Raw genomic sequence first — 25770 nt, forward strand, 5'->3', positions numbered from 1 at the left:
CCTGTCCCTGGGCTGACAATTTATCGCTCCCCCTTGTGGGAGCCCGCACTACACGCTATGCGTGGTGCCCGCGCTATCCCAGCGCTCACCAAGCCCTGCTAGGGTTGGTACTACACCCATCTACGGGGTGTAGGTGCTGCTAGAGCCGGCCTTACACAGAAACCCACCCGGTGCTGTCCGCGATTTAAGTACATCGCACGCCACGGCCCTCCCGGACCGGCACCATAAAGTGACATCCCCAATGACACTACACATTCGCTTGTTCACCTCTTCTGTGCATTCGTCCTCGTCGCTGCGCTTGGACGACATGACAACACAATTATCCGCCCCAGGTGGGTCGTGGCGTTTATGTGCACGGTGGGACAGAGTCACCAAAAATAAATACATTAATTACGATTTTGACTTCCGTTTATTCGGGACCCTGGGGTCCCGCCATAAGGTTAAAATGTTGTACTGCAGCACAATGTACCATACTGACATTGTTGTAGTGTTGCAGTATGCATATTACATTGGACAACTCTCGCTCCCTTTGTTACCATGCTGCGTAAGTCTGCACGCATTCCCTATGGCAAATCGCCATTTACAGTCAGGAACCGTGAAGAGTCCCCATCATTATCCAGCCGTGGTCAACCCACTGCCGGATGCAGGCTGCTGCCATGTCTCTCACGAGCCCGCGATGTTAACGATCCACCTGGCACCTGAACACAAGCTGATTTGTTGATCACTCCATCTCCCCGGTGAGCATCCGTTTAGTAAATGAGAGGGCAGGCTTTCGAAACATCACGTGGCGTATTCGCGGTACCACCATCTTGATACGTACGCATTAAGCCACTCCAGTTATCTGGCCACAACGCAATATGTTCACACCTCCAACGCAATCTGTACAACTCAACGAACCTCAAATGACACTGAATAATATATGGTGCTTCAAGTTTGTTTTAATACTTATGTAGGGCTTGAGTATAGCGCGCCACGCATCCCTCGCCTCTGTTGCTATGCAAGCAAGCACAGTACAGTGGGGTGATGTGAGGTAATGGTTGTTGTTGTGACTTTAGGCGAAGTGGGTCGTTAAGGGTTGAAACAGGTGTCAGGGTAGCCGGGAGGACACAGGCCAGTGATTGGCAGGAAAGGTAATTGGGCATTAGCTGGCGTCGCTCCGGCGGCGAAAACAAGGCCACGTGACACGGGAGACCAGGGGGCGAGCGATAAGCGGGGGGTAGAGATAATTAGGGAGATTAATTGGTGTGGGGATATAAGCCAGAGCGCAACGGAGAGAAGGGAGTCCTGTACGAGTCGGCGTCGTGGATGGAGCTGCAATAACGGTGCCCGGAGAGTCGCAGAGCAAGTGATAGTAGAGTAAAGCGTAGAGACAGTGTTAGTAGAGTAAAGCACGGAGAGACAGTGGTAGCGAGAATGCAGTGAGTAACCAGGGTAGCCATGCATCGGAAGGATGCAGAGTAGGAGAAACCGTAGAGACAACAAGCGTAGCGATAGTGAGGTAGAGGGCATGGAGAGACGCGGAGCGGTGGCGCGGCGAAGGTGGACTCTAAGAGAAAAATAAAGAGGAGAGAAAGACAACCCTTGTACGAGTCCTACACTTATATTGGAGTATCATTTTCAATGGAAAAGATTGGATAATACACTAACATGATAACAAATGTATGTTAATAGCTTCAAAAAGTCAAAGAGTCTCCACGTGTTCGCCATCATTGTCAACGCATGTGTAGTGGTGATACGCGCTGGGGGTAAGGATCGTGTGGTAGCGCGTGGTGATTGGCTGTGTGTGTTGGTGACGCGCGCTGACAGTGAAGGATCATAGGTCAGCGCGGGGTCATGGGTTATGAGGCGGTGATTGGCTGTGTATCGGTGACGCGCGCTGACAGCGAAGGGATCGTGTGGCAGCGCGTGGTGATTGGTCAACTAAGGTGGGTGCTCACGTCGCGGTCCGCATAGGCTCCGTCTCCTGGGAGCGGAGGCTATATAAGGCGGTGCGCGCAGGCGCGTGTGGAGTTGGTGACCAGTGAAGACAGAAGACGGAGGAGGAAGAGATAGGGCCCTGAGACACCTAGTCCCGCTGTCCTTGTGAGGACCGGGGCCCTGTGTGGCTCAGAGGCGGGACCTTGGGACCTGGGGCCGGACGTCCGTGTGAGGGCCGGGCCACGGGACCCAGAGGTCATGACCCACGCCCAAGCTGGGGTGGGTCTGTAGGTTCCACGGATGCTACGGGGCTGGAGTGCCCGTGAGCGTGTAGCGGGAACGTGTAGCGTGAGCTGTAGTGACCACACGTGTCGAGTGGAACGTGTAGCGTGAGAAATAGTGACCACACGTGTTATTGTGGAAAGACAAGTGTCAATAAAGTGTGCTACCCGTCAAGTGGTTTCCCGCCGTAGTTTACTATACTTCACATGCATGGAATCTTCTCCAGGTGGTCTCCAGAGCCCAGAGGCACATCTCCTAGTATTGTTGCAAAATTTCAGAAGTGGTCACATTTTTTGAAGCAGCCTGTATAAAGATTGCACGATGCTGAAAACAGAACATCTTCAACTCACCGTTGGTCTGCAGCGGAAAATAAGTGGCAACTGTAATGTTTATGCTCTTCCCATAATCATCTACTCGGAGCACTAAAATACATGTTTTTTCTATTTATATCCATGGGTTTCTATGTCCGCGTGTGGGTCTCTATGAAGGACCAAAAACCGCAATGGTTTACGATACGGTCCATTGTTTGGGTTGCATCGCCACACACTGTGGCTTGTTTTAACCTCTATCTCTGTGTACCGCATCTGTATGAGAACGTCTCTCTGGGTTGGCTAAAATATGGTCCACAGTTTGGGGTTGCGTGGCCACGCTCGTACTAAGTGTGGCTCGTGCCTTTCATTTGGCATCCATGAAGGAGGTGTGCGCGTCTGCCTGTTGATGTCCCGATGTCGTTGAAAGGTTCCACCACTAACATCTTGGGGAAGGAGGAAAAGGAGGAAAGTCAAAGCCAGGAGGAGGTGCGGTGATGTTTGGAGTTCATTATGTGGCTGCTAGAGATGTCCACATGATGCTGAAGCCGCTTCGTTGAGTTATCATTTGTGGCCAGGTCATTTCTGAAAATAGTGATATTATAGTTCCGTGGGCCGTACCTGGTAAAATAAAGTATTTTAGTTTTATTTGTATCTGTTTTTAGTGATTTGCCTACATTTTGAATACTTTGCACTCCTTTCGTGCTTTTGTACTGTTTGTTGTTGTAACGTTCTGACCCGCTCCTACTGGACACCTGCGATAAAGAGCTTTATAGTTCATCGGATTCCTCCAGTATTAATAAATATTCTCATTCTGAGTTGCTATCCAGCTCAGTGGGCCTTAACTGGTAAAATAAAAAGTTACGTTTTGTTTAATCTTGACTTAAAGCTTTCGTGACTGCAGAAATTCACATACGTAGATAGGCTCAAAGAAAATAACAAAAAATTAGAAAAAAAAACTACGACTACGACGTTTTTATTTCTTCCTGATGACGAACACTTGTGTTGTGATCGAAACGTCGTAGTTTTGAAAATTATTTTTTGTTATTTTCTTTGAACCTATCTACATTACTCGTTGGGTCTTTCGGTAAAGTCACGTAGATAGAAAAATTATAATAAAAAATCACGACGTTTCGATCGCAACACAAGCAATTGTCTTCAGGTGAAAAAATATAGCAAGAGAGCTGCTGAAGCAGGGTGTTATATAGGCCTGAGATGGGTGCAGCCCAAGGGTAAGTGGGCGGGTTAGAGACAGAAGATCGAGGGCACCCCAGAGCTGTTGGGCTGGCCATTGTATCGCGAGAGATTAGCCACCGCCACATCGAGGAATGCAACTCAGAGAGTTGGAAACATCACAGCCAGTTATGACTTAAACTGGTTAATAACGTACTCTTTGGTTCTTTCGGTAAAGTCACGTAGGTATCAAATAAAATAAATCACGACGTTTCGATCGCAACACAAGCGGTCGTCCTCAGGCGGAAAAAAATATAATCCTACAAATATATAATCCTAAAAATATACAGTATAATCCAAGGCTATATATGTGGCCTTGTTGTAGCTGCTCTCTCGCTAGTTCAGCAGTTCCACTGCTGGATTATACGTTTTTTCCGCCTGAGGACGACCGCTTGTGTTGCGATCGAAACGTCGTGATTTATTTTATTTTATACCTACGTGACTTTACCGAAAGAACCAAAAAGTATGGATTCCTGCAGTCACGAAAGCTTAAATTCAAGATTGGTTAACAAACGTCCTTCCAATGATTGCTCAGTTTGTACCAATACCTAGGTCGTGGCTGATCATTGTTTTAACGCTGTGGGCACACACGAAATGTATTTCTCCAAGACGTAGGTACTCTGCAAACCTACTCGCTATCAACAAAGATTCGTTCATGAAGCCATCCAGATATATAAACACAGACAAGATTTCAACCGAGAAGATGGGTACAAACTGAGCACTCATTGGAGGGACGTTATTAACAAGTTAACCAGTTAATAACGTCCTTCAAAGATAGATCTACGTTACTTTAACGAAATTCCCAATAAATATTAGTTTTGTTTACGCCTTTTGGCGTCCTCTGGTCTAACACCGATTGAGACGAGGCTCAAAAGAAAGCTGTCTCTGGTGTGGACCAATCAGTTTCAAGGACAATGCATAAACTATCAGTGTTTTTTGTTTGCATAGCATTGTGGTTAATGCAGGCATGATTCCTTGTAAAAGGTTTCAGTTTGGAGTTTTAATATCTTAACACCTGTTTTTTTGCCAGAAATAAGGGAAAAAATCTATTATCATATAGTTTTGTTTACTTTATCTGGGGGGGGGGGTGAAACCCAAGAACCCCCTAACCCCCACCCCCCATCCCCTGCCCCCACTCCCCCCACCCCCTACCCCCACCCCGGACTAAGCGCGGGGGATCTCCCGCCGTCAAATTCCCTAGCTCGCTTAGGAGCGGCGGGCGCCAATCCCCGGCTCGCGATTGGCCGACGCGCTCGCGCGCCAGATTCGTGCGCGCGCCTCCCGATTGGTTGGCGAGTCGCCCGTGCGGGCCCTGCCATTGGTCCCGCGGCGGTGGAGGCGCGCATCCAGAGTGGGGAATGTAGAGAGAGGCGCTCGTCAGCTGTGCGCGTGCAACGGCTCCATAGAGATCGCGGTGGCCTCGTCAGGAGCTCATCACCTCGTTAATAGCTGTAATCACCTCGTTAGGAGCTGTAATCACCTCGTCAGGAGCTGTCATCACCTCGTCAGGAGCTGTCATCACCTCGTCAGCAGCTGTCATCACCTCATCAGGAGCTGTAATCATCTTCGAGAGTTGTAATCACCTCATCTAGAGCTGTAATCACCTCATCTAGAGATCGATAATTAGCGACAGACGAGGTGCAGGCGAGCCCTGAGCTACCGCGTGGCTATGTCGTACCGTGAGTACTCGAGACTCTGCTACAGACTACACGTGCAGTACACACACACACTTGTGCTACTCAAGGCGGTGCATGCAGTACACACAGCGCCGTACACAGTGTGCGTGCACTACGTGAAGTGCACTTGCACTACACACCTCGTGCAGGCAAGTAGCTCCTCACTACGCAATAGTTCGGGCAGTACAGGACAACTCGCACGTGCCAAGACAAATCCCTATTCTCACCCCTTGGACTGCATACGGCCGCCTCTGTGTGTAGGTGCCGGGATGGTGTTGTGGGTATGATGTCTTACTGGTAGGAACCTCCTGGTTACACCAGCCTACAGGGGATTATTGTGTCCGTCCGTCGTGCAGGGAGGGGTTGGGTGGGGAGGGACGGAGGGGCTGGGTGGGGTTGGGTGGGGAGGGTGGGGTTGGGTGGGGGGAGGGGCTGGTCACCCCGTGGTGCCCTTATAAAACTCAACGTTTCACCTACTCACGCCGGCTTGTGCCCGCCCTCACAGTCGGGCATATTTGCGGAATACACCACACCGCCGTTGACCCTGGCCATTGACCGAGCAACCCAACGTTCCTACCAGCTCCCTCCGCAGGAATGCGTTTTAAACCTATAAAGCCCTCCACATCACCCGACAGAGTCAATCAAGTTGACACGTGGACAAATATGCATTTATTTTAGATATTTATTCTTCGGATTTCTGAATAGCCCAAGCGCGTCTTTGCACAATGTTGTACGACGTTTCGTTGAAGGTTAATTGTTTACAGTGCAGTATAATGAGGCGTTAACAAAAGCTCAGCTCTGCCGGGCGGCGAAGGGCGAGAAGGTTGAAAAAATAAACATTTTACTTTGACGATGAGCTAACCGAAAACAAACTTATTACAAATCTTATTATTGGTCGTGAAAACCTGCGTGTAAAATTATTGGGGATTTTTGTTCAATATATTTTCGGGTTATCTGGTAAATGGACGCATCGACTGATTGTGGCCTCACCCAGCACACCTGCTTTGACAACTGCGACCCATCCTTGTATTGTCATTTTATTTTACGTGTCAGTCTGTCCTTTTGTTAGAGTTTACGTATGACATGAGTTTATGTGCGATTGGGTTTATGTATGATCGAGTTTACGTATCACACATTTGTTTGTTTTTATTGATGAAACCCGATTTAAGAGCATCTTATCTCACAGGGTACTCAGAAATAAACTGAAATACAAAAAAATCCTCTAACTTTACACAATTGCCCCCACCAGCTTGGGCTGGACACCCGTGAGAAAGAGCGTCATAGCTTGTCGGGTTCTTCTCGCTTAAATAACACGTCAGTCTGCGTCAACATACAAGTAGCCTAGATCCTCATTGCCCTTAAGGGTGTAAATCATTGTTATACCTCCTCCAACGAATAATTATCTTGGCAGCGTGAGAAAGCTATAAGCTAAAGTGGACCCAGTCAATGTAGAACTTTGCATTAGGAGAGTCCGTCACACCCGATGCATTGACTGAACAACTTTGGCAACTGGGTACGGTCGTGGAAATTAAAATAAGAGTCTTAAAGTGTGATTCATCAACGTCTGTCCACGATTGAATCGGAAGCTTCCATCCCAGTGTTCCACCTATGTGGGAGCAACCCATGAAATGTATCTAGACATGGCCAATTAAAATTTTCTCAGTTCTTCCTGGGCGCGCCATGTCCTCACCACGCCCACCCCCACTGGCATCTGAATTAATGTCTCTTTGGAAGGCACTTCCCGTGCCGGCGCACACACTGGGACGCACACCGAGCAGCGATGTGCGCGGTGCGGATGTGTGTTAGTTCGCATAAACCAGAGGATATGGCACAGGGACATCTGGAATGTTGCAACACGGGACCATGGGAGATAGCGGTGGCTTGGGGAGGCTTTAATCCAGCAGTTGATTGATTACAGCGCATGATGATGATTATCATCATGATTATCATCATCATAAATTGGATGGAAATCCAGAGGTTGGTGACCAACAGACTGAAAGTAAAGGGTGGGATAGGATGGAAACAATAGTAAAGTTGAATCGGCATCATTGGCCATGATGACCCCTTGACCTGCACGACACGTGACGAGGTTATCCTGATTGCTGTCTGCCTGTGTGTGCATGCAGTATGGCAGCACCCGTATGTCAACGTGTTCAAGCACTGCAAAGTGGACGAATGGAAAAAAGCGTCAAAAGAAGGGGAAGTCACCTCCGCTATGGTAAATTGTGCCTTGTGACTAAAATTGCAGTTATCTGGTTTTGAACTTACAATAATATATTAAAATTATTTTCTATTCATATGGTGCACGTTTAGGAAAACTACGTTTGAGTGGAGATTGAGCGGTAGAATAAGGACAAATATTGCTCTCAACAGGCACTTTTATCATTATAATTCTTGAAAACGAAACATCCGTTTTCATAACTGGGACCTGCTGAGGTACACGTGGGCTGCGCATTCCCAACAGGAGTGTCAACAGAACTAAAACGACAGCTCAGGAGCACGCCTGCCCCCAGCTAACCTAATAATCTGCACCACCGCTCTGTGCGCTTCCTCACACAAACGCCCACTCACGCCTAAAAACCATCCAAGGGTTGAAGTGAATGACGACACTCATTTCCGAATTGATCTCAGACGTTAGAAAATGTTAAATTCTTTCCTCTGGCCATAAATCATTTGGCATCCTAAGTGGATGACCGACAACTTCCTTGGTAAGAAATGATGCAGCGTTCATCGTTGTACATCTTTACAAGCGTAAAATGCTGCAGTGGACTTGAAAGCCATGACAATGGTAGGTCTGAAAAAGGCGGTAAGTATGTGTTTTATAAAAATTGCATAGAAATAATTGTATGTATGTTGAACTTCTTTCACACCGTAAGTGGCCAACCATGCTAATCGGAAGTGCGGGGGAAGGACAACAAACTAAACACAAAAAGCAGTTCTAAAAAAAATAGTTTTCAATCTAAATGATTTAGAACCGCATAGCTCCTGTGGCTTCCTAACATCGGAAGGAAGAGCATTCCAGACGGCCGCAGAAGCGCATCTGAATGCGCGCAATGCAGTGACGGTCTTTGTTCGATGGCTCGCCAAAAGCTGCTGTGAGGATGACCGGAGTTCGCATGATGGTTTCACAATAATATCCTTTACCCAGGAAAGCCTCACTGAGGCTCAAGACTTTTTTTTCTTGAGTGTCGTGCATTTAAAGATTTTGTCAATTCAATTAATGAGTGGGAGGCAACCAGAGTGGCCAGAGAAAACCCACACATACATGCGCTTGACACTCAAAGCTGCACACAGATTTACGAATCCATACCTCTGCTGCCATCTCCCAGCTGAAGCCTCCAACAAACTAGTATTCTTCCCATCCAAGCATAGTACTCACCAAGCTCAACCCTGCTTATTTCCCAAGTCCAATGAGATTGGTCGCATTCAGCGTGATTTGGTTGCAGTGATACAGTACGGGGCATTATGTTATTTAGAGAGGGTTCATCCATGAGCACCCTCGCCCAGAAGTGGCTTGACAGATTGGCCGCGTACGTCCGCCCGCGAACGCGCAGGACAAGACGATCAAGGAGACGGTCTACAAGGTCGTGGGCCACATTCCGGCGGCGAACTACATTCAGCTGCCGAAGACGAGCACGCAGTCGCTGGGGCTCACGGGACGCTACCTCTACCTGCTGTTCAAGCCCATCCCCACGAAACACTTCATTGTTCACCTGGACGTCAGCACGGAGGTAACCGTCCTCAACCACAGAAGGCCCATTTGATTCCGGCTGGGACCGCTGAGCAGAATTCAATTGGCGGGTTGCCGACATGGATTTGCCTTCGATCGGTGATACTGAGAAGCTATTTCTTTTGGTTGGCCCTGGCAAACAAGTGGCCTGATAGCTTTTGTGACGATATGATTAAAAAAACAAAGCATCAAGAGAAAAACTTAAAGTTATGTTAGCGACGCCACTGTATTGGTCGGTTTTTTCTGGGTAATTGGCATGAAGCTAAGATGCTCTTCATCAATGGCCACCAGGACAAACGGGCTGATATGATAGCCAGCACGTCACACAATTCCCTGAAATGTACAATTTGGAAAATAACGTATGTCTATATCTTGAACTTTTTTCGCACCATACATAGCCAACCATGGTAATCGGAGGTGCGGGGGGAGGGACAAACTAAACACAATATCCACAACCGACTCACTGGCTTGTTGGTTGTGAATATTACACCGGACGATTTTATGTTTTGATTTGTGCGGCTCCCGTCTTGTCACAGGAAAATCAGGTGGTTCGCATTTCCTTCTCGAGCCTCTTCAGGGAGTTCAAGGTGACGGCCACGTGGCTGCAGTTCCCGTTCGTCTGCGGCTCGGCCAGGGGCCTTCTTCACGAACCCAGCGAGCACAGCACCACCCGAGGCAAGCGAAGCATTGGCAGTGTTGCTTCATCCAGTTGCGGTTACCACTCCAGACGTTTATATTCATCTGATCACAAACTCTTTTTTTTATGATGAAAGAAAGCCATTGTTATAGTGAATAAGCTTGTAACACGGCACTGCCTTTGCAATTCTGGGAATTGTCATGGTTATAGAAGAGGTTGATTCAAGAAAGATGTGGCAACTACTTGAGCATATTGGCACAAGGCAGAGGAAAGTGGAAACATGACGAAATGGACACCTGCAGTGGACACCTACGGGCTATAGATCATGATGATGATGATGAAATAGAGCTCTAACATTTACTATTTTATAGGCAGAACTCCATCACTATGTAATTGGTGCTCCAGGTGGCCATAGTTGCTCATGGTAAATGCTTTGCTGGTGACTATAGGCCCTATAAAATGTTCGCAGTGCTTCATGTCCCTGAGAGAGCCGTGTGTCCTCTGCAGGTAAATGCGCTCCGGTACCGATGGACGCTCGCTGGACGTGCCTGGTGCTGGACCTGCATTACATCCTGTCCATCTACCTGAACCGCCGTTACTCACACCTGAAGGCTGTGAGGCTGTGCTGCAGCATGCTCGTGCGCAACCTCTTCACCAGCGACACGCTCTACCAGCCAGGTGCCCGTCTGCCACGGACTCGCACGGCCCGCGCTTCCCCCGGCGAGTCCCACCTGGAGGTTTTCCCGAGCGTTTTGCCGACAGCGGGGCTACCCTGTCATTGTTAACGGGACCACATCACCTCAATTGCTCTGATCCTACCCTCCACTGGCTGCCAGTCCAACCCCGGATCAATTTTAAGATCGCGATCAGCATCTTCAGGATCCTCCTCTAACTCGCTTGCCCCTGCCTACCTTTCCCCCCTTTCAGCTCGCTTCACTCCTCCTTCTTCGTGCACTCCGCTTCAGCAACCAAGGCTTTCTTTCGAAGCCTTCGCTCATTCTCTGTGAACACTGCTTTCCGTTACGTCTGTGCCAGCTTAACTCAACGTCCGGTTAATGTTTAATAATAAAATAATTAACTTGCCTTTCTTTTTGTGTTGCGCAGGAGCACCGGTGGTGGCATGCGGGCGAAGCGGGCAGCTGCCCCAGGGCTTAGGTGCCATGCCGCGTGAAATGGCGTTCTACCTGCCCAAGGGTGCCAGCTGGCACGACGTGTACGACTTCATCCGGTGCGCCCTCGCTGGGTTGGGTGCAGTCCTTATGCCCAGGGTTGCCCAGGGTTTCAGAAACCAGACCCCTCAAACACATAATTTGCCGAAGACCCCAACCAGCTCAGTTCACTCATTCTTTTGTACTGCCCGCATTGTCTGGGACTCTATTCATCCCCCAGCCATCTGTGCTGTCTACTCCCTGCCCCTGTTCAAGTCCAGGCTCAAGACCTTAATCTTTTTATTTGCCTATGGCTGACTGCCTCTCTCTATAAAATTAATATGCCTCCATTGTTTCTACGCAGGATCTTGGAATATGGTCGTATTTAGATGCTTTAAATATCCAAATTGTATTGTATGCAGCTTATTGGAGCTGCCTTGTTTAATACAGTTGCGATTGATTTAATCACTTTTGACGACCCACTGCTGGATGAAGGCCTTATCACGCTTTGTCGGATATAACTCGGCACTGACGTTACCTACGGCCGGGAATTGGAGCTCGGGTTGCCGATTCTGTGGTGGGGTACGAACCGCTGGCGTCATTGTTCCACCTCAGATTAATTTGCACATTCGAATCCTGGTGTATGCAGTAGGAAAGCTGCTTGCTTCTTTATTATCCTTTCATTGATTTTTTACCACAATTTTACCATCATTTTCTTTCTCCTAGCAAAATTAATCTTGTTGTACGACATCAACTGTTTAAGGCTACTTGCCACGTTGGTGCAAACTAAACTAAAAGTTTCAGCTAAACTAAACTTTTATTTTACCAGGTAAGGCCCACTGAGCTATGCATCTCGTTTTCAGAATGACGCGGAGGGAAAACAATGGTAAGCGATTTGTATGAATGCAGGGAATTGTTTTTGTTTAATTCTATCCAGTGGTCTCACCTTTTGTTCGTCTACCCTTAGATTTCCAGATTTGAGTCTTCCAGACAAAGAAAAAACCTCTCCGGAAACAAAAGGTATCTGCGATTGAATGCCCTAAGGCAGGGGTCGGCAACCAAAATAACAAGAAGAGCCATTTCTTTCCAATTCGGTACAAAATTCAGTATTTCAAGAGCCGCAATGCATCCGAGTACATACTGTACATACGTACATATCGTCAAGAAGCAGCCCGCAAAGAGCCGCATGCGGCTCCGGAGCCGTAGGTTGCCGACCCCTGCCCTAAGGGAAGATGCAACTCAAAAAGTAATTTCCCTGAATGATCTATAACACAGTTTACAGTACGGTAATTTATGTTAAAATAAATAGGTTTTTTTTTACACGATTTCTATTAACTCGCTCTGTCTGTTGTTGTTGTATCCTCAAATCTTGTAACTCAATTTTAACCCACTTCCCAATGGGGTATCGACTGCAAACTTGGTATACTTATGTCATACTGATAACAATACTATATTCTATCATAAAAAATAAAATACAAATATTTTTAAACTATCTTTTTTACATGTTATGTTTCGGCTTGGGTCTAATTCTCCATGCTCAACTGACATTGGCTGTAAATCACCACGGTCCCTTACGTTATGGCAAGCTTCGGGGCCACTTCCTGGAGTCGTGGAGTTCTTCCATTACCAGTAGGGTACATTTCATTAAAGCGTGTTAAAAAATTTTTTTTTAAATATTACTTATTCCTCTAAAATACTGGCTGCCGGTTAGAGATCAATATGCCACTGAGTTCAAGGTCCCGACGCAAACAAAATGGCTACGGTTGTTTTACCTTATGAATAGAGGTTCACGAACTCCTGGTGAACGGACGCCAGTCAAGTTTCACAGCCTTCACCTTGAGTGTGGCTAAGATTTGAGGCTGCACCTCCCCAGCCAACAGGCGCACCTCCTATCCCTCCCGTGTGTTAGGGCTTTTCCCACTCCTCGTGTGTTCATTTTAAGAAAGAAAATTATCCAACCCTATAAAATCCCAACAACAAGCTCTAAATAAGGAAGCCTGCAACCCGTAATGCCGGACTGTACGTTTATTATTGGAATTCACCCTGCATCAGAAATGTGGATAAAGTAAATCTAAAATAGATTTGAGGTGGCACGGGACGCCTCAAAGCTATTGGAAGGGATGACTGTAGCGAGCGTGTGCGTAACATGCCATGGCAATGCAGTGGAGCGGAATTGACGGCGCCGTCTGTGTGCGTCAGCAGGGGAGGAGGGCGAGACGTCTGCTGGCTTCCCACGCCCGGTGAGCGTGAGCCGGGCTGTTAGGGACAGAGTCTCTCTCGTCCAGCAGCTCACGTCCCCACCCCAGGTGAAGCGCTTTGTTTGTGAGCCGTTGTGTTTCGTAGGGGCAACTCTTGTTCACCTGTTTTTGTTGACCTGTCAAAAGTGTTTGATAGAGAAACTAACCACACACTGTCATGTGAACCATCAGTCGTTTGGATTGAGTAAATTTAACCCTGAGTCGGTTTGAATCTGGCGAGATTTTTTCTAAATTATCTTTGGTTTCAAAGGACATCCCACAAGGCTCAAATACTTGGCTCCTTGTTATTTGTAAGTAATGCTGCTTTACATTTGATTCTTTATAAGATTGGCTTCTTTGGCAATGATATACATTTGTATTCTTCTGCATCGACAGTTAAAGTGATTCAAAGTATTGCGAAAATAGATTTTTACTCTCTGTGCAGTGGCAGTTCGCTTGAGTCGATGTTTCTTCTCCTAACCTCGCCCAGTGATTGACCCCTACACCTTGCCGCCGTTTGACGTAAAGTTAACGTGGAAGCCCATGTCACATTTCCGGGAGCAGGGGCCTGTAAACGATAATTTAGCTCAAAATGGTCACCAACATCTCCCTTGCGAAATAAATAATCGTTCTTGGTGATGTCACCTGGTCTCATCATTGCATTGATTGACATCGAGGCTAAGTAACGACTACTCTGCAGCTTGATGTAATTGCTGCTTGATGGAACGGCACGGTGAGGATGCGCGCACGCATGATCAGTGGGCAGCGTTGATGCAGATGAGCGGCTTTAGAATTTAAACTTTTGCTGCGTTGCGCCGTAGTCAACCTTCGGGAATGATTAATAGCCTGCAAAAGGTTATCCACCGATAGAGAGTGCTTGCACCCATTCGGCTGTGTGAGCCGTTTGTTATGTGAGCACACTAGCGTCATTGTTAACATTTACGTAACTTCAAACGACGGCCAGGGGTCAACGCAAAAGCCCGCAGACGAGCATGCGACAATTATTGGGCCAGAAGCTGTAAGAGCCCTCCATGCAAATGGGTTCGTTTGGCGGAGACATTCACGCTCAAGTGGAATGCGGAAAAAGGGCAGCTGCCCCAGGGAGCAACCCTTGAGCACAGAGGCCGACGTTTCCACGAGGAGGCCTCTTTAGAAAACCGCTCGCCGAGCTCTTGCTGAAGTGCCCACTCCGGAGGAGCGCGTCCGCTACGATGAGGGCAAGTGGGCGGTGCCGAGGGGTCAGGGGGCCTAAGAACCAGACAGGCGCCTTGATGCTCGTCCCTGGGAATTTGGAGATTATCCAATATCTGCTTTAAATGGACCTGTCATTCAGGCCCTTCGGCGGCTCAATGGAGGAGTGCCGTTAGCCGGGCACTTGCGTCTGGATGCGTGCGCTGTGCCCGGGTGTCCCTGGCGTCTCTTGTGAGGTGGCGGCAGCGGCGACACTCACAGCTATTTGCGGGACCCGATAGGGTTCACACGGAGGTGTGTTTTTTTTAAAGTCTTCATTGTACACAAGAGTTTGCTGGAAAAGTAAGCTTCATGATCTGGAATAAAACTGATTCATTTGGCATATAGAACTAGTACAGCATGCATCCAGTTATTTAAATGGTAATGAATTGCTGGGTGGACCGGTGAACCGAAGAACCTGCGTTCCACTCCAGGCCATGGTTCACATCAAATAGAGAGTGATGTCTGAACTGGTTCTGCCACCTCCCCTTCACCAACCACACTCACTAGGCCGTGAAGTGTGGCCTAACAATATTCACGATCGATGCGGCGTAGCGAGGCCTTCATCCAGTGGTGTATTGACAGAAGGACTTACGTTATCATCTAAAATGTTGTCTTAATTTGTACTTTTTTCCTTGACAACAGGGCCAGCGCGCACCCACCAAACCCCTGCCTTTCTCGTCGGCAACAGCAGCACATTCACAACAAGAACTTTTTAGCGCCAGTGGGACGACCTTTGCTACCGAGACGGGCGGCACGGGCAGATTTGAGAGCCAGCTCACGCTGGAGCGGCCAGAGAGTGGCTTCAGCCTGGCTAACGGAAAGACAGGGTGCCAGCGGAGCCCCCCCTCTCTCTGCGACGGTAACGATGCGGAGGACGGGGGCGACTCGAGCGCCGCGGAGAACACGGGGGAGCTGAGCGTGTTCCGTTCATGTGGTGGGGACGCGCATGTGGTCAGCAGCCGGAGCGGCGACATTTCCGTGCATCGCCACAGCCAGCGACTCGCCCAGGTGCTGTCAGCAGTAAAATATAATAATAGTGATGAACACTTTATAGCATGCACGTATTTTGCGAATCCGAAGCAAATGTTTCATTGAGAACTCGGGAGGTGCGGAGCTCAAAGTTTCTCGTATGCGAGCCTGAAGAGGTGAGACTTGAGCTGTTGCTTGAAGGTGGCTGGTGATTGGATTCTGCGAATGTGCAGTGGGAGAGGATTCTAGATGGCTGGTCCAGCTACGGAGAAACGCCACTCAGCCAAGACAGCCCTGGTTGTGGGTACGATGAGAAATTTGTTGGGTGTACTTGGTAGGACGCGACGGTTTGCTGTGGTCGCTGGAGTGAGAAAGGGTGGAGAGGTATGGCGGGAGACCTTGTAATGTAAAAGAGCTCTCGGCATTTGTATGAGGAATATAGCTGGGAGAGCGCTGCCTTATAGTATGTGTTGCTTATTTCAATGCACATTTCCTTTGCGTCCTGCAGATTGGAGACAAGACCATCTCACCTGAAAGGCCATCAGAGTATTACGATGAGGAGCGCTCTGTGAGTAATACAAAGTGAACGAGATCCGTGAAATTTCACAGTTTGAGTCCCATCCCCAACACTTAATTTGTCCCTGGCTTGTTACTCAACATTATTCCCGACTCGTTCGTCAACAAAAAATGTGTGGAATGGGCAGATGGCACCGAATCGCAGAGAAACAATTTTGTTCCACTTTTACAAATGTCATATCAATGAAACTACGAGTGTTAAATACATTAATGGGAAGTAGCCTCGCCTTGCAGTGAACAGATGTACGAGTGTGTGTGTGTTGGAAGCAGCCTAGAGTTGTAGTGAATACACAGGCATGTGGGAACTAGGCAAGCCTTGCTTTTGAAATGTGTCTGCTCTGTGTTCCAGCCTCTGCAGCCTGACCCCATCCTCGCTCTGCGCAGGGTCATTGGCTTTGGTGGCGGCACGACCCGGCACGTGAGTGGGCTGTGGTCAGAACCGTAGAGACAGAATTTGGTGGGAGTGGGGATGGGAAGGCAAAGGGGGGTGCAGGTGTGCCAATTTTTCCGTGAGCCTCAGATCTGAGGGGGCCTTGAGAAAGTGCAGAAGGGGTTCTCATCTGGCATTTTGCCCCGGGCCTCCAAAAACATTTTGACGGCCCTTGGTGCCCCAGAGGCTCCGCTGGCGAGATGAGAAAGCGGCATTGGTAATTTTGTTTTGACTCTGCCACGACAATCACACACTCGCTCTGGGGAAAACGATAGTCGCTGTCGTCGTGTGTTGTCTAATCACCTGCACATGGTTGAGGTTTACTCTGCACAAATCCGGATGTGGCAGCTGCTTGTCTTGACGTTTTAGGCCACAGTCCTGACATTTGTAACCTGGACTAAAAGATTGGCCTTGCAAAATGGTTGTTATAGGAGATGTTTAAAACTTGCCGTGAGCCCCCACGGGGTAACTGAACCTAGCAGGTTAAAGGCTTTGTTTAAGATTTATTTTCACAGGATCTTTCCGCCATGGCCTTTAAACAAAAAACACATGCGTCGTTGTGAGCGCGTAAACAGTCTAAACAGCACAGGATGTGTATTCCCAATCGCTTAAACCAACAGTTGATTAATTGTTCATGCACTCAATTAGCCATGTGCTCGCAACGACAAAACTCACAGCAAAGACGTAGGAAGCGGCTGAAATGCGCGCCCCGCACTTTTAAGCGCTGGCACTCGCGCTATTCAAAGCCTGTGAATCGTCTGACATTCGCAAATAAACCCCCCCTCCACCCCAACTGGCATCGGTCACGTAAAAAGCAACTGCAAGTGGACAAACAAAGCGAAGTGATTGGAAAATAAATGAGCGAATTAAATAAATGGTATTAATTGAAAGAAATAATTCAGGGCTTCGGGGGCAGTTGGCACGTGTGGCACGCAGCGCTTGCGAACTTGGCATCTGAGTCAGCGCTGGCTCCATGGAAACTTTTCTGGCTGGCATTTGTAGTGGGAGACACGGTTGTTTGAAAGCGGTCTCCGTCGAGCCGATGTGAAAGGGTAAGTGCCTCTGTGTCGAGCCGCTCGCTCGCGGAGACGGGAGGCACCCTCTTTAACGAAATGCGAAAAAAGGAAACAAATTAAAGGGAAAATGCCACAAAAAAAACGATGACGTTGCTCCGCGTGAAAAGAAGCTTTAAAACTAACGGGAGACGAACTTTAGATTTGTATTACTTTTACTACATGCTATGTGAACTGGTGAAGTTTTTTTGGGAGAGAAAAAAATATTGGCAGTTTATAAATGAATTTTTTTTTATTAAATGCATTCATAAATTTGACTATAAAGCCATTTCAAAGTGAAATTTGGTTAAAAGCTGTAAGCGTTTGTGTATGCCAAGTGGTACATTTCACAAAGAGTATTTTAATGAATTCCAGTTTAATAATTTTGTCTGCCACAAATCTACTCGTGTTTGACGAGTTTAATATTCATAGCTCATTTGCAGAATTTGACATTCTAATGGTCAATATTTTGCAGTTATTTGTAAACATTTTTTTTTATAAAAGTCCATGATGTGAGTTGAAACTCCTTTCCGTTGGACGATAATCCAGATGTGGACGGGTGGCCCAGGCTGCTAATTGCCGGTCAAATCACGGAGCTGGCACCGCTAGGATCCGGGCAGCCACCTGCAGTTAACCAACTATTTTTATTTCACCGGGTAAGGCTCACTTAGCTATTTAGCTCTTTTTCAGAAGTGACCTGGCCACGAATAATAGCTCAACGAAGTGGCTGATGTTGGAAACATTTATAGTAGCCAAATACTCTAAATGCATGTTCCTAAATGAGGGAAAAACCAGATGCAACGGAGAAAAATCCATGCGACAACGGGGAAAATGTTTGACTTAAAACTTTCGTGACTGCAGGAATTCATATTCTATGGTTCTTTCGGTAAAGTCACGTAGATAGAAAAAATAATAACAATAAAATAATTAAAATAAAGTGAATAAAAATATCACGACGTTTCGAACGCAACACAAGTGGTCGTCATCAGGAGCAGGGAGGTTAGCTTTTGAGGGCAAGCTGTTTTTAAGGTTTAGAGATGGGTGGGGCAGCTAATGTTAATGTTATAGAGGGCTCCGACACGGGCAGCAGGTCTACACCAATCAAAGAGCTGTTTATAAAGGTTTAGAGATGGGCGGGGCAGCTAATGTTAATGTAGGAGAAATCTCCGACACCGGTAGTAGATCTACACCAATTAAAGCATTGCACCTCGCTCCACACACCCACATTGCTGACGGTGGAGGTTGACAAGAAAACACAAATCAAGCCCTCTCCTACATTAACATTAGCTGCCCCGTTCATCTCTAAACCTTTATGGTCTCAGCCTGGTCATCAAGGATTGCACAAAAAACCTTTCATGTTCAATTAATTTTGTCAAGTACCACCATTACTGACATCCAAGGAACACTCTTCGTCGAGCAAAATAATGTTTGTGATATGCTCGTGCGTCACATTGCTTGCGTGTCACATGGCTTGTGTGTCGCATTGCTCGTACGTCAAATGGCTTGTGTCACATGGCTTGTATGTGGCATGGCTGTGTCACATTGCTTGTGTGTCACATGGCTTGTGCTCCCCTTCAGGCGTTGTGGACGAGACAGGGCGATGTGATCGTGTACCCATGCCATGCCATCATCATTGCCGTGGAGATCACCACAGGCAACCAGAGGTTCCTCACGGGCCACAGTGACAAGGTGTGTCCGGCTACCCTGAATCGACACTTCAACATCGAATCGAGTGCAGTTGCACCTGATTCAAGAGCTGAATGGCTCACAGGGCTATACCTAATAAATGAAAATGAAATGAAAACTGAAACATCACCAGCCATGATCTGTACTGGATAAAGACCTCTCCATGCACAAACCATCCAGTTCCTGCCTACGAGCTGGTTTCATTGCTGCATCTGCACTCCTAATGATTTCTTGAAAGATGTTTGTCCGTCATTCTGTTTTGAACCCAAGTGCCAAGAGTAGGACAATGAAATTGGACCTTTTTTGCCAATATCAAAGTATGAAAAAATACGCATAATTTTTACCCTTTCTGGAAATAAAACAAGTGTTAAGATGTTCAAACACCAAATAGAAACCTTTTTTTTTAAAGGAATCATATTTGCATTAACAACACGTACTTGTGGTGAACATGCAAACAAACATGCTCTGATAATATATGCATTTTGCTTGAAACTGATTGGCCTACACCAGAGACAGGACAGCCTTCTTTAGGGCCTAGTCTCAACCAGTGTTAGACCAGAGAATGCCGCACAGCACAAAGACAATGCACTATCAGAGCATTTATAGCTCCGGGTGAGCATCTACAAAATGGGACCTTTTTGCCATTATCAATGTATGTCTTAGGGTGAAACTTATTTGTATTTGTTCATACTTGATGATTAGAAAAAAACACCAAAATCAGCAAGTGTGCCTTTTTTTATCAGCCACACTTTAACAAACTTTTTTTTATTAGCCACGGATCACTCCGTTATTCTGTGTCATTGCCATAGTGAATTGTTCCGGTTGCTTACGGTAAATGCGTAGCCCGTGACAATTGCTGGATACGTTTGCCAAACGTTTTCCCGCATCTATCATTGCCTCGTGGCCATCAATGGAGACGAGCAACGTCCCACAGTCACATGACATGGGAGACGTGCATCAAGGCCCTTGGACGTGACCGCCGGGTCTCATGCGCGTGTAGGTGACGGCGCTGACGATGAACGGCGCCAGCACGCTGCTGGCCTCCGCCCAGGCCGGCGCCGTGAGCCTCGTGCGCATGTGGGACTTCTCCAGCGGCGAGTGCCTCTCCATCTTCACCCCGCACCTGCACGCGCTATCATTGCTCAGGTGACGCAGGTGTCTGCTCGGTTTGCATTGTCTGTAACGTTAGCAGTGAGAGCCCGGTTGGTGTGTCTGTTGAACTTCTTTCGCACCGTACATAGCCAACTGTGCTAATCGGAGGTGCAGGGAAGGACAAGTAAATAAACATAAAAACACTTCTGAAGGAATGCATTTTTTATGTAGATTTTAAAAGTGCATAGCTCCAGTGGCTTCCGAATATCGGAAAGCATTCTAGACAGCCGCAGAAGCATATCTATAAGCACGAGATGCAGTGACCGCTGTGAGGATGAGCCGAGTTCGAATTCGAACCAAAATTCTTGGTGGTGCCACCTCAGCGCTATCAGCGCTAGGTTAATACAAACGTCCGCTCCGTTTACGATACTTTTACTAACGTCACAACAAACAGCGTTAATCTCTCTCTTGCGTGCTGTGCCCTAGATCAGGTCTGTGGCTCAAGCTCCCAGCATCCTCTCTGCTGTCACTATCCGCTGCCCATCGCACAACAAAACAAATTCCTTACTCTGGTTTTTTTTTACTATATTGTAATTTACTTGAAGTGTGCTCTTGACATCATGTCATGCTATTAAGAACCCATTTGTAAACCTTGCGGAACATAGTGTTCCTTGTGTCAGAGCTGTACTCTGTTTGAAAGACTAAATGATGCTTTTTATTCTGAGAGCTATAATTTAAGCAAAGCGAATCACAAAAAAAAAACTTTATATGATGGGATTTTTTTGTGTGCGGTCATTAGGGACCCGGCTAAGACCATTAATTCGCTATACTTGAGAATCAGCACTCTTTGGGTCTTTTCGGTAAAGTCACGTAGGTATAAAATAAAATAAAGAACCAAAGAGTATGGATTCCTGCAGTCACGAAAGCTTCAAATCAAGATTGAGAATCAAGTTTAATCATGGATGGCCATCCGAATTCTGAGTGTTCTGATCACTGAGCCACTCGGTCACCTACCAGGGATCTTGACCGGTATTTATAGTAGGACAGTTAAGATGATTTCCCCTTTCTTTCATCAGCAGTGTTTTTGTTTTACGACATGATTGAACAGGTTTATGTTTTTTGCAGTTTCTCTCACAGCGGAGCTGTGCTTTGCGGCGTGGGGAAAGATAGCCATGAAAAAAACGTAAGTCCATTTTATTGACCTCACCGGCTACTGTTTACATGCAGCCACAGTTTGTGTAGAAACTCGTAGCAAATGCTTTCTTTGGGCATGGAAAGCATCTGCACTTCACCAAGAAGCCCCCTAGAGTTTGATGAACCGAGGTTTCTGTTTTGATTGCGTTGCTCGTGCATGCGTGTGCCCGTGCGTGTCTTCTTGTGCGAGTTAGACGGTGGTGGTGTGGGACACGTCCCGGTTGCGGACGGGTGGCCTAGTGTCCGTTGTTGCCAGGACGCACACCGACGTGGACCTACACACCATCAAAATCGCCTCCTTCGATGACACCAGGTGAAACGCGCCTTGGCAGTCTACCAGTTCACTTCCGTTTTTTGCACGTGAATGGGGAGAGCCAGGGGTGTAGTCGTTGGAAAAAATGCAGAATAACATTTAATGTGATGCTTTATTTTGACATTTAAGGAGCCCATTTTGATAACAGTTTGTTCCAGCTGCAACTTGCATTTGAACACAGAATCCAAATATGTATTTATATGGGAGGAATCCAATGAGCTATAAAGATTTTTTCAAAGATGTCCAGTAACCCAGCATCTCAGCGATGCCGACTGGGTTCTCTAACCTCTGAGCTGCCATGCCAGCTTAGCGCGCCCAGGTTGTGGTTGCTGACCGTATGTCGCGCTCCACTGATGGGTCGGTGCTGCTCGCGCGCAGGATGGTGTCGTGTGGCCGGGGCAGTGTGCGGCTATGGCGCTTGCGCGGCTCGGCATTACGCTCCTGCCCCGTGGACCTCGCCGAGTTCCACGCCGCGCACTTCACGGACGTGGCCTTCGAGGAGGGCCTGCCTGCCGACCGGGAGCCACACGACCGCACGCTGTATGCACGGCCGCGCCTTTACCCAAAACGTCACCGATGCACCTTTTTTCCACCGCACGACCGAGCCACTCCAGCACAAGTGCCGAGCTGGCCCGGCATGGCTCAGATGGCGCAGGGTTATTATTTCCACTGCAGAACCAGAGCCATACCACTGACGTCGCATGCATTGCGCGAGACGACGTTGTATTACGAAAATGATTCACCTTGCCCATGGCCCTGCTTGGCCCCTGAACCACGTTCAAGATACCTCGTGAGGCTAGAGTTTGATGATTTGGATGTGGGTCGGCTCGGCAAATAGCCAGTGGAGAGAGCCACGCGTACCGTGAGGGCTTGGATGTGCCAGTGGAAAAGGGGTATGAGAGATAAGGGGGCAGCAGACTGTATGGTATTCCCTCGTTATTCATGAACTTTCTATCCGTGATTTTGGCTATCCACGAATCACATCTGGAACTCTACAGGACTGAATTGAGAGAGAGGGAAAGAAAGTGATGAGATGAAGTGATAAAAGAGAATGTGATGCCAGAAAGTGATCAGATAAAGTGATAAGAGATAAAGTGATGAGAGGAATGTGATGCGGTAAATTGATTAAAGTGATTCGAGAGAAAGTGATGAAAGAGATACGTAATTGTCATGTATTTAATAGCTTTGTTATTTATTAGAGGCTAATATCACAAGCATCTCTGGAACGTATCCCTTGCGAAAGCGAGGGATACTATATAGCCAACGTTCGTTATTGCATCGGGTCGGCTGCTCAGGTTTCCCTTCTCCATCTACTTCTATTCTGTGCCTCTTCTCCGGGTGAGCTCTTCAAAAATAAGTTCACACAGGTAATCAGAAGCCTCGTTGGGCGTCGCCCTCCATCTGACTAGTATGACATGCGCAAGCAGTGGAAACTTCAGAATCAGAGTCGGTATTTATCCTGGAGAAATCTAATAAGCAATGAAGCTCTTTTTCACAGATGTCTAGTCGTGGTGTGTCAGAAAGTAACTTATATTGCCTTCAACAGCATAATCCTGGTTATTTTTTATAACCTCGGTTAATGTTCGTACGTAGCTCGGCAACAACCTCATTGTCCCCAAAACAAGGACTGTTTTGGCTGAGCAGCGTTTCTCCGTTGCTGCACCAGGCATCTAAAACTCTTCTCTCCCACTGCACAAACGCAGCATCCAAGCACCATCCACCATAAGCAGTAGTTCAGGCTCTCACCTGTTCTGGCCCTCACATCTTCAGACCTTCACCTGTTCAAGCTCTCACCCGTTCAGGCCCTCACCTGTTCAGCTTTTCACCTGTTCAGGCTCTCACCTGATCAGGATCACATGAGAGACTTTGAGCTTTGGCTCTACACCTCCGAGTTCTCGATCGAAAGTTGTGCCGATTTGCAAAATCTGTGCTCACTATGAAGTGTTTTATCATTATTATTAATACCATAAGTTCATCGTTCCTTCCAGTCAGAAAGAACCCTTGCTCGGCTCTGGCCAGGTCTCAGCTTATTTATTGTATGAGTTGCCATCTCTTGTTTTTGTTAGATTATCGCCGTAGTTCAAACACAGTGATCCCCGACCCCCCCGGTGCAGTAGGCAAAAGACCATCGCGTTTCTGCTCCCACAGCTTTGCCTGCAGCAAGTCGGGCCACATCCTGGAGATCGACTACAAGAACGTGACCATACGCAATGTGCGGCGCCTGCTGCCATCGCCGGGCGTGCGTGCCAGCTACGACGCTGGCAAGCGTGCCCCCCCGTCCGGTGAGCCAGGACCGCCATGCCACCAATGATGTCTTGTGTGAGCCATCTACGGCCATCCCCCTGCGTTCTCCTCCCTGCGTCTGTTGTCACGCCCTGCCCCCCGCTCCTCCTTGTCCCTCTGCACTACTGCTCTACTACAGGCGGTGTTTGCTCTTAAGAGAAGGAATAGGTACAAATAGCCTCCATGTCACTGATTGTATCCCTACTGTGATGATAGTTTAATTGATTCAATTATGCGTCTCGCATGGCTGCTGATAACCAGATATTGCAGTCGCGAGTGTGTCCGTATAAACTGTCGTGGCAATTTATATGGATACTGGCAAGCATAAAAAGGCTTATTTGTTCATCATTTTGATACTGGAAAAAACGTCCCGTAGATATAAGTGCTCAACCCGATCTATTTATACTTTCATACAGGGACTCCTCTACTTACGAACGAGTTAGGTTCCAGAGGTCTGTTCGTAAGTCGATTTGTTCGTAAGTCCAACTTTACTCCTGTCGATTCCAACATGTTGTACGGCGTGTACACTAAACATGGGGAATGGCTTTAAAAGTTGTATACACTCCTGTAGATGTAAATACCACCGGTTCTTCACATTCTGTAGATGTAGATGCCACGACCACCATCTATTGCGCGGCGGTTGAACTTACGACTCTTGGTCTGAACAGGCAACTGGACATACAACTGGACAAACAACACACCGGTGTGCTGTACAAGTAACAAATTGGCATGTTCTGTTTACGTGACAAACCTTACTAATTATCTGGGTCGGGTGGTGGTGGGTTTAACGACACGCTTATATTTACGCAATCTAACCCAAAAAAACCTGTATTATGGATGATATTGGTCGCGAAAGTCTACGTGTTAAACAGACCAGTTTGTTCATATCTCTAAAAGTTAACAAGTCGAATGTTCATCAATGGAGGAATCCCTGTACTTGCATTGCCTTTGTACTGCTCGCCTTTTGGCGTTATCTGGTCTAACTGGTGAGACTAAGCCATAAAGAAGGCTGTCTGGTGTAGGCCAATCAGTTTCAAAGACGATGCAGATATTATCCGAGCATGTTTGTTTGGATGTTTTGCCACGTATGTAGTTAATGCAGTCTCGATGCCTTTGTAATAGGTGTTTATTTGATATTTGAACATTTAACACCACTTTTTTTTTTACCACAAAGGGTCAAGCCTCTTATATTTTTTCATCATTTTGATACTGGCCAAAAAGGTCCCAAAGATTATGACACTATCTCCCTGTGAATACTCGATCCCATCAGGACCGGGCATCGGGATAAACAGCATGTCCGTGTCGGAGGGACTGTGCGCAACAGGCTCCGACGACGGCTTCCTGCGGCTCTGGCTGCTGGATTTCTCCACCATGCTCCTGGAAGCCGGTGAGACTGACGCACGGGGGAGGAGTGGGGCAGCACTCAAGGTCGAGAGAGTGCTCTTTGGGAGCAATCCCCTCCACGCCGATCTGCACATCCGTCAGGCCCAAAATTGCCCAGTGACGAGGTGACACTTCGCTCAGTATGGCCGTCCCAAGTCGGGGGGTAGGGGGGGGTAGGGGGGGGGTTCAATTAACTGTGAAGGAGGTGGGGCAACGGAGTGGAGGCTGGAAGGGTAGGAGTAAGGCAGTGCCGCAGATGTTAAATAGGAATACCAGAGCGTCTATCACAGGGGGTGCCGCGGTGGCGAGATGTTAACTCCCTCTTTTTGTATGCAGGAGGTCGTGGGTTCGATTCCGACCCTGACACCGAATGTATATTTGGAGTGTGCAT

The 25770-nt window shown here is 47.6% G+C and overlaps 1 protein-coding gene across 1 annotated transcript in view; it reads left to right on the forward strand.

The window, feature by feature from the left end:
* The first annotated feature begins 5107 nt into the window (after positions 1-5107).
* Positions 5108-25770, forward strand: part of WDR90 (WD repeat domain 90) — a 54162-nt gene continuing 33499 nt past the window's right edge. The window contains exons 1-18 of the mRNA XM_078611182.1: positions 5108-5419; positions 7543-7634; positions 8971-9147; positions 9683-9821; positions 10291-10461; positions 10888-11011; positions 11899-11951; positions 13134-13237; positions 15044-15409; positions 15879-15938; positions 16296-16364; positions 19007-19117; positions 20115-20260; positions 21332-21389; positions 21595-21713; positions 22092-22253; positions 23862-23995; positions 25267-25383. Of these exons, the coding sequence (XP_078467308.1) occupies positions 5410-5419; positions 7543-7634; positions 8971-9147; positions 9683-9821; positions 10291-10461; positions 10888-11011; positions 11899-11951; positions 13134-13237; positions 15044-15409; positions 15879-15938; positions 16296-16364; positions 19007-19117; positions 20115-20260; positions 21332-21389; positions 21595-21713; positions 22092-22253; positions 23862-23995; positions 25267-25383 (2212 nt within the window). The 5' untranslated portion in view covers positions 5108-5409. The remainder of the gene's footprint in view (positions 5420-7542; positions 7635-8970; positions 9148-9682; positions 9822-10290; positions 10462-10887; positions 11012-11898; positions 11952-13133; positions 13238-15043; positions 15410-15878; positions 15939-16295; positions 16365-19006; positions 19118-20114; positions 20261-21331; positions 21390-21594; positions 21714-22091; positions 22254-23861; positions 23996-25266; positions 25384-25770) is intronic.

This window comes from Lampetra planeri, chromosome 35 (genome assembly GCF_965212315.1).
Source record: "Lampetra planeri chromosome 35, kcLamPlan1.2.h2, whole genome shotgun sequence".
NCBI classification, from domain to species: domain Eukaryota; kingdom Metazoa; phylum Chordata; class Hyperoartia; order Petromyzontiformes; family Petromyzontidae; genus Lampetra; species Lampetra planeri.